The sequence below is a fragment of the Medicago sativa genome, chromosome 2 (assembly GCF_051527215.1).
Source record: "Medicago sativa cultivar Bolivia chromosome 2, Bolivia_mono, whole genome shotgun sequence".
NCBI classification, from domain to species: domain Eukaryota; kingdom Viridiplantae; phylum Streptophyta; class Magnoliopsida; order Fabales; family Fabaceae; genus Medicago; species Medicago sativa.
In genome coordinates this window covers 7,488,662-7,500,342 of record NC_140750.1, presented here as the reverse complement: position 1 = coordinate 7,500,342, position 11,681 = coordinate 7,488,662, and the positions used below count along the sequence as shown (strand labels likewise).

The 11,681-nt window shown below is 31.5% G+C and overlaps 2 protein-coding genes across 2 annotated transcripts; both read right to left on the bottom strand.

Moving 5' to 3' along the window:
* Positions 1–8,920: 8,920 nt before the first annotated feature.
* Positions 8,921–10,745, bottom strand: LOC146944121 (uncharacterized). The gene is made up of 4 exons (XM_085748787.1): positions 9,999–10,745; positions 9,719–9,923; positions 9,325–9,491; positions 8,921–9,228 (listed from the first exon to the last, which is right to left on the bottom strand). The coding sequence occupies exons 1-4, from the start codon at positions 10,525–10,527 to the stop codon at positions 9,074–9,076; spliced, it is 1,056 nt and encodes a 351-aa protein (XP_085604913.1). The 5' UTR covers positions 10,528–10,745; the 3' UTR covers positions 8,921–9,073.
* LOC146944120 (uncharacterized) lies at positions 10,622–11,681 on the bottom strand. Its single transcript, XM_085748789.1, has one exon. The coding sequence runs from the start codon at positions 11,459–11,461 to the stop codon at positions 10,622–10,624; it is 840 nt and encodes a 279-aa protein (XP_085604915.1). The 5' UTR covers positions 11,462–11,681.

The following is an 11,681-nucleotide window of genomic DNA, read 5'->3' as shown; positions in this document are numbered from 1 at the left end:
TCGTATCAAAAAATATATGGAATGTTGCATAGTTTTGTTTATCATCATTAGTTCCATATCTGAGCTATGATTGAATTTTTTGTTGTTGTATTGAATGAAATATTAACCGTTTTAGAGAGCCATTTTTGTTGTATCATAACGAATAGAAGTGTAGTCATTTTATTACAGTTTGATTTGATTGTTGTAATGTACATCATGCAATAGTTCACACTTTGGCATCCAATCTTTTGATCCATAATTCTATTTTGTATAGTTCACTATACAAGAAGTTAAGTAATGGTGATGCTCTAACTTCTAAGCATAAGAACAATCAAATATAAAGTTTATAACTATTGAAGCAACGATGAGAACAAAAATTAGGACTTTATAACACTATTGAAGCAACGTAACACCACGTGAAGTGAATGTAAATGAAAGTGGTCTCTTACCTTGAAATGCTTTCCATTCATTCTTTCATGTGAATAAAGGCCAAAACTGTTGCTTCTTCCATGAATGCCGCTAATTTGCAACTCCAAAAGTTATAGAAAAAAAATGGAAAATGCTAACAAATGCGTTCAAGACATTGATGTTTTAAAAATCAACATTTTCTGCATAAAACTTATCAATTATTTCTTCTAACAAAACCTTTATCTTTATTCAATGTGTGACTTGTGTGTTTTTTTTTTTTCAAATAGTTTTAGTTATGTTTTTGTGTAAACTTTAAAAAAATTATTTTGTTAAAAATGATTTATATGCTAAAAGTGAAAAGCTATTTTGATTATTTTTTTGAAGAAAATCATATCTGATAGTAGAGATAGAAAGTCATAGTTTATGATGTCTATGTTTTTTCAACCATAGTTATGAAATGCTATTTTGACATGCATATTGTTTAAAATTAGAGTTTTTAAATCATAGTTTATGTTTTTCTTAAAAATCTCTAATGAATAATCTCTAAGTTTATGTTTTACGCTAGAAAAATATTATAAATCTCTCACCAGACCTATCATCAACTTTTTAGTAGCCCCCCCTGAAAAGGAAAAAAAAGAGAGGCTTTTTTTAGTAGGAAATCAACATAATTAGGTGTTTGATACCTGGTGGCCCCACAAAGCATCCCCACAAACTTTGAACCCATAATGAGATTAATCTAAGTTGGAGTACCTAGAGCATCTCCAAAATGGGGTCCTTACTTAACAAGGATCACTCCCTGTTAAGGACCTTCCATTGAAGGAAGAAAAATTGAGTCACCGTTAAGGAACGTGCAACTATATAAGGACCCTCTTTCTTCTGGGTAACTAACGGGTCCCACGTTTAAAAAGTAATAAAAATGTGTACTACTTGGCCCCACTTGCATAAAGAAGTAATAAAATATGTACTACTTGGTCTCACTTGCATAAAGAAGTTATAAAATGTGTACTACTTGGTCCCACTTGTAAAAATGAGTAATAGATAAATTATTTTTGTTTAATATGTAAAGATAGTGAGACATATTTAAGTACTTTTCATTGGAGTCCTTATTAGTGTATTGCCATTGGAGTCATTGAGTCCTTAATAAGTACTTTTATTAAAAAATTATAAATAAGTGATGTGTCACGTGAGCAGGGGCGGAGCTACGTTCAGTAGTATGTGGGCTGGTGCCCCCACTATCTTTTCATTCGGTATACAAATATATAGTAGAGAAATGATATTTTGACAACCACTTTTTGACAACTTTTGGACAACTTTCTCTCTCATACTCACATGATGTTGTTATTCTCTCTCTTCCTTTTTCTCTCTCCATTGGTTTTGACCAATAAAAAGTGAGAAAAACAAGGTTGTCAACAAAGTTGTCATCAAATGGATGTCAAAATATCATTACTCTATATAGTATAATCATAACTCACACCTATACAAATAATTACTTATATTTAGGCCTTGCAGTTGCAGCCCTCGACATCTTAGTTGGTGTTGGTTTTTGATAAGGCCAAACCGCAAGTGCACGGCCTATCAAAGTAATAGTAGTAAGTAGAGTTATCGTTCCGCTAGGGAGTTGTTCAACTTAATTAACTTTTAGTGAATGATTAGAGGAGAGAAAGTTAATGAAAGAGAGTTTGATTGCTGAAGGTAAAAACAATAATAATAAAGGGCCTTAGGATCATTGGTTCATCATAATGACTAATCCTTCACTAGACAAAACCTAAACATCTAATTTCATGATTTACACACTAATTTCTAAAGACCGGTTTCCCTTAGCCCCTCACCTTTCCGATGAAAGTCCGGTGAGAGTTTACTTATAGCAACCAAGCCTATTTCACTGACATGATTACTAGAAGATGCATAGAGGATTGAAACTACTCTTTGTCTCAATAGTTGCAAAGACTATTTCACTGTTTTGCAACTATTGTCTAGATTCACTTGTTCCAACATCAAGACTCCGCTCTCGCTTTATGAATTGATGTTTGGGATGATGGATTAACGATTATCAAACCCTCCGCTTTCGCTTCCACAGTTTGATAATTGTTAATCCACGTTAAGACTGTGAATCTAGATTAGAAATTAGGGTTACATAGAAATTAGGGTTTAGACATTTTTTGTTTAGGATTGAGTCATTAGACTCCCCAATAATCCCAAGACGAAGAAGTCTACTCACTCATGTTCATCGTAGACATGGGGGAAGAAGAGAGAAAATAACAGTAAAGTAAATTACAAAGAAAGTAAAAGGGAAAATAAAGACTTTTATTAAAATAGCAATTGAAATAAACAAAGTAAAGCATGATTGTTTATGGTGGAGAGCTACTCTATTTATAGCTTTACATCTGACTTAGAAACTAAGCAACTAAAAGGATAAAACGGTAAAGCTGCAACAGGGTAACTTGGGCTTGAAGAAAAGCAGCAAAACAGGTCCTGGAGACGGGCACGGCCGTGCCACATGTTGGCACGGGCCGTGCCAAGCTTCTGACTTTGGGGGGACATATTTTTGTCCCGTATCTTCGTATTCTTGCGCTGTATTTGTTCCGGTCCTCTTTCTTTTGCTCCAAGGCACCTTCCACCATATATTTATTCCTAAAATAAAATAAAACATAATTTGAAGTAAAATATTCTAAACTAAAATAAAATGCAATAAAATCAAATCAAATCTAAAATAAAACTAAACTAAATAAGGCAATAAATAAGACTATCTATGACTCATCAGTTTTTATCCCCTTTAATTATATGATATGATGATTATTATACTATATATTATGGTAAGACTTAAAAGTTTAAATTAGAAGGGATTGACAATGTTTCTAATCAATCTGTAGCAATCAAAAAACATTGAATATTAATTTGTTATTTATTTTGTCTTAAAGTTCTTTCTTTTAACTAGGGAAAGAAGACCGTAGTAATTCAAAATTCAAGAAGATAATTCTTAAATTCATTTCACAAACTATAAAATTATAATAAGTAATTCTTAAACTATATAAAATCCATTTATGCCTAAAAAAATGAAATCAGTTTCTGTTTTTGTCAACAAATAAAACATGGAATCCATCAATTTAGTTCTTAAAATATATGAAATCAATCAATTTAATCGGATCCCTTATTATATTTACATATTAAAGATTAAATTTGAAAATAGTGTGATAGTTTAGAGATTAAATTGTTGCCCTCACTACTAAACGTTTCTGGCTCCGCCACTGCACGTGAGGTCCATTTAAGGAGTCCTTGTTAGAGAACTACCATTGTGGATGCTCTTAGGTCACAATTCAAAGCTTTTTACATCTCCTTAGATATGTGTTCAGCAGGGATGATGGAACCTTAATTCTATCTACAAACTCAATGTTGCTTATCCAACTAATAGTAGTCGTTTTTTAAACAGACGGTATATATTTCTATTTCTATTTTTTTTTAGAGATTTTCTATTTCTATTTTAAACACTGTACATGGATTTAAAAAATAATCAACAAAAATAAATTCCTTCAAAAAATAAATCAACAAAGATAAATGAATATCATATTTAACATAACATCTTACTTAGATTATATGAAGAAGGATTGAAATTTTGTTTTGAAACATACTCTTTGCGTAGGAAATGCTTGTGCGGATATTTTGTAAAGATGAGAGTTAATTGTGTAGACTCTTTGATTATGATAAATGAATTTTTTCTCAGACGTTCAAAGAGTATCATTTATTAAGACTTAGTTTTTTTTATTTTTTCTCTCTCATGTAACCAACCAAAAAAAGATGTTCAAACATTTTTTTCGTTCTTGAAGGAGTTAGATGTTCAAACATTTAGGAATGTTGGAGGGTGTTTTTAACATATTTTTATACTTATTGAAAGAGTGGAAAAAGAAAATCTCAAACCTTAGTCGTAATGCACATATGATTAATCCGAGAAGCAAACTAGGAAGAAATGATTATCTTATTCCATATATCCCTCATAAGCTTCCACATCTTAAACAAACATAGTTGGACGAACCACATGCTAAGACACTTACCCATCAATTTAAGACTTATCAAACACCTCCATTTTTATAATACAAATTATTTCTCTTCTCATTACCTCTTTTTTCTCTATAGGAATTTGTCACTTTCTCCATTTACTATAGTTTTGGCAACATAAAACATAATTGATGTGACATTAGGTGAGTTTAGTAATAGAGATAAGAAATGAAAGTGATATTACTTTTTAAATTGTTAATTAGGTACAAGCTTTGGCAAGATGTATATTTATCGTAAGATTGTTAACTAGGTCACATCATTCATTCAAGGCCGTATATATAAGGTATCATTGGAATATTAAAAGCAAAACAAAGTAATGTTAGGTAAGCAAGCTTGAATTATGGATGATAAGTGGTTATTATTGATAAAAAGGACGAATTAAAATAGAACTTTATAAGAAGATAAGCTAATCTTAATATCAAGCTTGTGGTTTTTTCTAGATTACCCTCTCTTATTTAGAGGGTATTTACCCCTTCATGATATCAACCAATCAAAATGTAATATACATTGGCAACATTAAATGTCAAATAAATGAGTAAATTTTTTCTATAAAAAAAAATCAATTTTAGGTAACTTTTAATACTTTTAATTTTTATTTAATTATAGACAAGATTACATTATAGATCCTTTATCTTATTTATTTGTAACACTTTAGTCCTTTATCTTTATTTTTTTCCGTTTAGGTCTTTTATCTCTCATAAAAGCACATATACATCCTTTTACTCATTTTTTTATTAAAAAAATACATAATTTTATTTTTTAAAATATATTTTTATTAAAAATGAAAAAAAATCCAGAAATATGATGAAGATGTTCATCATCTCCATCTTCTTTCTTTGAATCTTCATCATCTTCATTGAATCAGAAAAAATTCTACATAAATATATCTCAAAATATCATGAATTAATGTTATGTTCACCTCAAATCTTCTTTTAAACACAAAAATCAAAACCCTATAGAAAAGAGATTTAGTTTCATCACAAAAAAAAAAAAATTAGTTATATAAATTGGCACACCGTATATTATTATTATTATTTTCTAACTCAATATTCAAACTCGGCATAAAAATAACCCCAAAGTTGAGAGCAGCTTTGCACATCAATTTTGTTGTTTCCAGAACAATCTTAACTTTTGTAAAGCCTAACCCTTCCGCCAGTGACTAAGCCTCCACCATCCGCCTTGCAACATTTGTGAAATTAAGGTTTTGATTTTGTGTTTAAAAGAAGATTGAAGGTGAATATAACATTAATTCATGATATTTGGAGATATATTTTAGTAGAATTTTTTTTATTTAAAGAAGATGATGAAGATTCAAAGGAAGAAGATGAAGATAATGAACATCTTCATCATATTTCTGGATTTTTTTTTTCATTTTTAATAAAAATATATTTTTAGAAATAAAATTATGTATTTTTTAATAAAAAATGAGAAAAAAGATGTATATGTGCTTTTAAGAGAGATAAAGGACCTAAACGGGAAAAAATAAAGATAAATGACCAAATTGTTACAAAAAAAATAAGATAAAGGACCCCAAATGTAATCTTGCCTTAATTATATTTAGTTGTTCAATCTTAATTAGTTTACACGACAAGACTGGTTTAGAACAATTAAAATTTCACATCAAATTTCTTTCATCTGAATGTCCTTAAATTTATCCGTTACATTCATGAAATTTCTTCTTCCCATTTTGATTGTTCAATTTTGTCGTTCTAAACTGCCGCATTTTTCAATTTTCGTGAGAATCGTCGTCGTTCGTTTGATTCCAAATATCGTGAGAATTACCATTATTTCCAGAACCACGTCAAATATGGTGAGTTGACTTTTCTTTTTGATTTGATTTTTCTTGGTTGTGAGGTAGTTAATTATGAGTAAGTCATCCGTTATACTTTAAGGATTGCTAGCAGGTGTTGCTGCTGTGATGTTTTGGGAGTTTGCTAGCATTTTTTTCGGTTGCTGCTGAAATAGTTATGTCACGTGGCTTTTGTTCTTTTGTTTGGACTTAAAGGCTTTGGTTGATAGTGGGGCAGGTCTATGCGTGTTAGCAGATTTTATTAGGTTGGCTACTTAAATAAAAAAAGTCACGATACCTGACGCGGTTCTAGAAACAACGACAATTCTCACTATAATTTGAAACTGCAGCAGTTTGGAACGACAAAATTGAACAATCAAAATGGGAAGAAAACGAAAAAGAAACAAGAATTGATCAATAGGGAAGAATAAAGAAGAAATTTGAATGAAGGAGATGTTTTTGTTCTCACGTTCGGGCTTGTGGAATGGAAGAAATTTTATGAATGTAAGTGATGAATTTAAGGACATCCAGATGAAAGAAATTTGATATAAAAATTTTATTTGTTATAAGTCTTGTAGTGTAAATTAATTAAGATTGAACACCTTAATATAATTAAATAAAAGACTAAATTACACTCTTCTCCCCTCAAAGATTCTTGAATTACACTCCTCTCCCCTGTTATGTTAAAATATACACTTCCCTCCCCCCTTATTCCAAACATATTAGAAAACATTTCATTCCCCTCCGGCCTTAAGAGAAGCTTGAATTACATTCTTGTCTCTTCTTATGTTAAAATCTACACTTTACTTCCTCAATAATCTAGCAAAAATAAAATAAAATAATCTAACACACTTAAAAAAAAGTACCGCGGGTCTATTTTAACATAATCAAAATTTGAATACATATTTTTCGCTATTTTTTTATTCACAATTACATTAACATATAATTTTAAACCCTATTATAAAATATGAAACAACCAAAAAATAAAATTACAATAATTACTAAATACAATAAAATATGGTTATATAAAAATTAGTTTTATACTATAAATTATAAACTTAATAGCAAAATATTTAAGTTTAATTACCATTGATATTTAAATTATAAAGAAATGAATTTATTTTTCTTAAATGGTGGTTCAAAATTAGTATATATCATAAAAATATTTATTTATGTTAAAATAAATTAAAGTGTAGTACATATTTAATTATTAAGGGAGAGGGTTGTAATTTAAGCATCTTAGAGGGAGAGGAGTGTAGATTTTATTTTTAAAGGGAGGGAAGTGTATATTTTAACATAAGAGGGGAGGGGAGTGTAATTTACTCTAAATAAAAATTAAAAGTGTTAAAAGTTACCTTATGATTAAGATGAACTTTTTTATTTTTAGAAAAAATTGATTCATTTATTTGATATTTAATGTTTTCTATGCATATTACATTTTGATTGATTGATATCATGAGAGGGTAAATTACCCCCTAAACAAGAGAGGGTAACGTAGTTCTCACCTCCTTCCAGTATTTGCTGCACAATAATTTTTAAAGATACATTTAGTTTTCATAATTTGACTTGATTAATCTGCCTCAGCATAACAAACATAGGATGAATTTGACGCTAACGAGCATTCTTGTATAAATATAGTATCTAAAGATACGGATTAATAAACTAACATTTCTAGATAACATACCAAAAAAAATCTGCATCATCTTTCGTATCTTTTCATTAGTATTTTAATCTATAATGATCTTTTAGTTTTTTTTTTGTTATAATAATTATCTTTTAATAGAACTGCACTGATTTAAAAGTTGAGGAATGCTAGCAACACTCTCTTTTGAGCACTCTCTCTAGCACTCACTCTTTTATTGGGTGAAATCAATGTATGACCCACCACTTTATGTGGGTTCCATTTCCAAAGTGTAGGTCCCACATTGATTTCACCCAATAAAAGAGTGAATGCTAGAGAGAGTGCTCAAAAGAGAGTGTTGCTAGCATTTCTCAACTTTATTAAGTTTTTTTTAGAGGTACTCCCTCCATTCCTTTTCTTTTGATGTTTTAGAACTTAAACTTTATTCCAAAACTTTTGATGTTTTAGAATTTTTAATACTTTTTATCCAATTTTACCCTTGTTGAAAAACACACTATGAAAATTGGAAGTTTAAATAATAAATGCAATTTGTGTGGTGAGTTTCAATAATTAAGGAGATTAGAATTTTGAGAAAAAAAAATCAAGGAGTAAGTAAGGGTATTTTAGTATAAACCATACAATTATTCCTATAATTTAATGATTCCTTAATATTTATGCAATCACCTAAAACATCAAAAGAACAGGAATGGAGGGAGTAAAAGTTTATTAGTTATTGACTATTAATACATCATCGATCGAGGAAGCTCCATCGCCATCAAGAAAACAACATTTATGTACTTATTGAGTGGCCAAATTCCTCTCCTAGCATAGTTTTAAAACTCGGCTCGGTCATCGACTCGGCGAGGGTACTGGGTCACTGAGTCAATGGTCGAATCACTGAGCCATTGGTCGAACCGCATGACTGAACCGGAACCACTCGGATGACTCGGTTAGATAACTCGGTCCTTAGATTAAATTTATATAGTTATTGAACCGGATTAACTCGGATTGAATCGGTGACTCGGTCACTTTAGAAACTAAAATAATCACCCTGTAAAATAAGATAAAAACTATCCAACAATAATAATTTTATAGGCTAATTGCTCAAATTCAAAACATAGTCATAACTCAAAATACATCTTTGGTAGTAAAAATCCAAATAGATCCCAAAAAACATTACTTTGATCCCAAAAAAACACAAGTATTATCATCAATTACATTTAATTTCAAGGAGTCAAGATTGAATGAATTTCAAGCTCATCAAGGAATTCAGCATCTTCTCCAGCAGCTTCATCAAAAACATTACTTTGATCCATGTTTTCTGCATTAGTGTCAGGTGCATCATTGCCATAATCATCATCCTCATCCAAATTCAATCCATCTATGAAAACATCAATTGAAATAAATATCAGCAATTGGTATATAACCAAATAGTGAAATAATGAAATCTTAACCTTAAAAGAAAAAACATACATACCAATATCATTTGAAATAGGTTGGATGGTCATATTGGCAAGATCATTGCGTAATGATTCCAACTCCTCAACTGTTAAAAATGGCGGTGAATCCTCCAACACCCAATTATCATGATGATCATCAAGTAATTCATCATTGATGGGGTCATAGTTTCGAATCTTGTTGTTCCTATAAATCATTATAAATCATTATAAAAGTCTTCACATTCTATAATGACAGAACCAGCTGCTGAAACGATCAATTTTTCCCTAAGTTTAACATCCTTTACTCAAAAACAAGCATATCATGGATTTATAAACCACTATAGCAGTAAGTTGTAACGAACAAAGACTAGCATTAAGTTGTTCCTATTAAATGAAATGTAAAAGATCAAATTAAAATATAGTAATACATACCTATTTTCTAGCATTAAGTTGTAAGGAACAAAGACTAGATCGTTAAGCCTTTGATGCTCCAACCTATTTCTTTTTTTTGAGTGAATATGCTCAAACACACTCCAGTTTCTCTCGCAACCAGAAAAGCTACAAGTTTGACTTAGAACCCGAATCGCCAATTTTTGCAAATGTGGTGCTTGACACCCGTAAAGTTCCCACCATTCATCTATAAAATTGCAAAATTTCATCAATTAATCAAGGATTACAACAAGTTTATATGATACAATTAAAGGTAAGCTACCTGGAAATGGTGAATTTCGAGCTTCTATAGCAGATTTCCTTCCAAAGTCGCCCTCATAATTTCTAAATATACTTGTCTCCGTATTTAACTTTGATCGCAGCTCATGATCATTACGAGCATACTTTTCAATGACATCTATAAGACCAGATGTGGTGGTCTTGTGTTTCTCAAATTCAGAACTGAATCTACAAGATGGATTTAACCAATAACCAGCAGCATGAAGATTTTTTCGAAGTTGTGAATCCCATCGATCATCTATGATCTTCAAGTAAGGCTCCACTTTTGTCTTATTTCTTTGAAACCTCTTCACCATCTCCTCTCTAGCCTTATACATATTTCTGTAAAGAAAACCCATAGCAGGTTTATCTTCACTGTCCACAAGACGCAACACACCTACAAGTGGTTCTGTGAGTTTCACTATGTCAGCACAAGCAGTCCAAAAGTTAGTGTTCAAGACTTGTTCCACAAATTGTTTGGCCTTGGCATCTTTTGCATAAGAAGAAATTGTCCACTCTTGAGATGTTACCATGGCTCTAAGTGCATTTTTTTGAGACAAAATACTCAGCAAAGCAATGAAATTAGTGGCAAAGCGAGTTGGAGCAGGACGAAGTATCTCTCTTCCATTACAATGGATAGCAATGATTATATATATACTTGGTTACATTTGTGGCATGTGAAACTGCCTCTTTAACTTCTGGTAATTTTCCCAAGTCTTGAAACATCAAGTTAATGCAATGAGCTGCACAAGGAGACCAATACAGGCCAGGGAACTCTTTTTCCAATAACCTACCAGCAGCAACATAGTTTGCAGCATTATCTGTCACTATCTGAACAACATTTTCAGGGCCAATATATAACACTACTTCCTTGAAAAGCTTAAACAACATCTCACCAGTTTTTGAAGCACCAGAAGCATCAACGGATTTGATAAAAACTGTTCCTTTAGGGCAATAAACTAAAAAGTTGATCAGAGTTCTCCTAACCCCGTCAGTCCACCCATCTGCCATAAGAGTACAACCAGTAGTCTTCCAAATCTCACGGTATTTCTCTATCTTTTTCTTTGTTTCATCAACCCACTTATTTAGCAAAGGACCACGTATATCATGTATAGAAGGAGCTTTATATCCGGCTCCCATGCAACAAAGAGCATCGACCGCAGACTGAAAATGTGGTGAATTTGCTGCATTGAAGGGAATAGATGCAGCAATGAACCATTTTGCAAGTGCAAGATCACACTTTTCTACAACTTCCTTGGTTTGCAACGCACTTTTTATAGTAGGCTGTGATCCGGGAGTTGTTCTAGGCAAAAAGTAATTATCAAAGCTTCCACTGTTTGTTCCCTTGGCCTTTTGAGATGCAACAACCGCTGACCTAGGTTGTACTATCTGTGTTTGCTCTTCATTACCTATCGGATGTTCAGTTTTTCTTTTCTTGAGCCTTGTCTCTTCACGATTTTGTTGCATCTTAAAGCGGACTTCTGCAGGAGCTTGGCCGCATGGTTCAACTTGTCCAACTTCTCCAGCCAAGTGTAACTTTAATCTATTAATTCCACCTCCCTTTATAATTTCTTACAGTAGATGCATTGTGGTTTTTCTTTTCCACCGTCTAGGACAATTATAGCGTGACCCCAAGCTATATCGGTTTTTGCCCTAACATTCCTTTGATTTTGAGTTTGAGATTCAT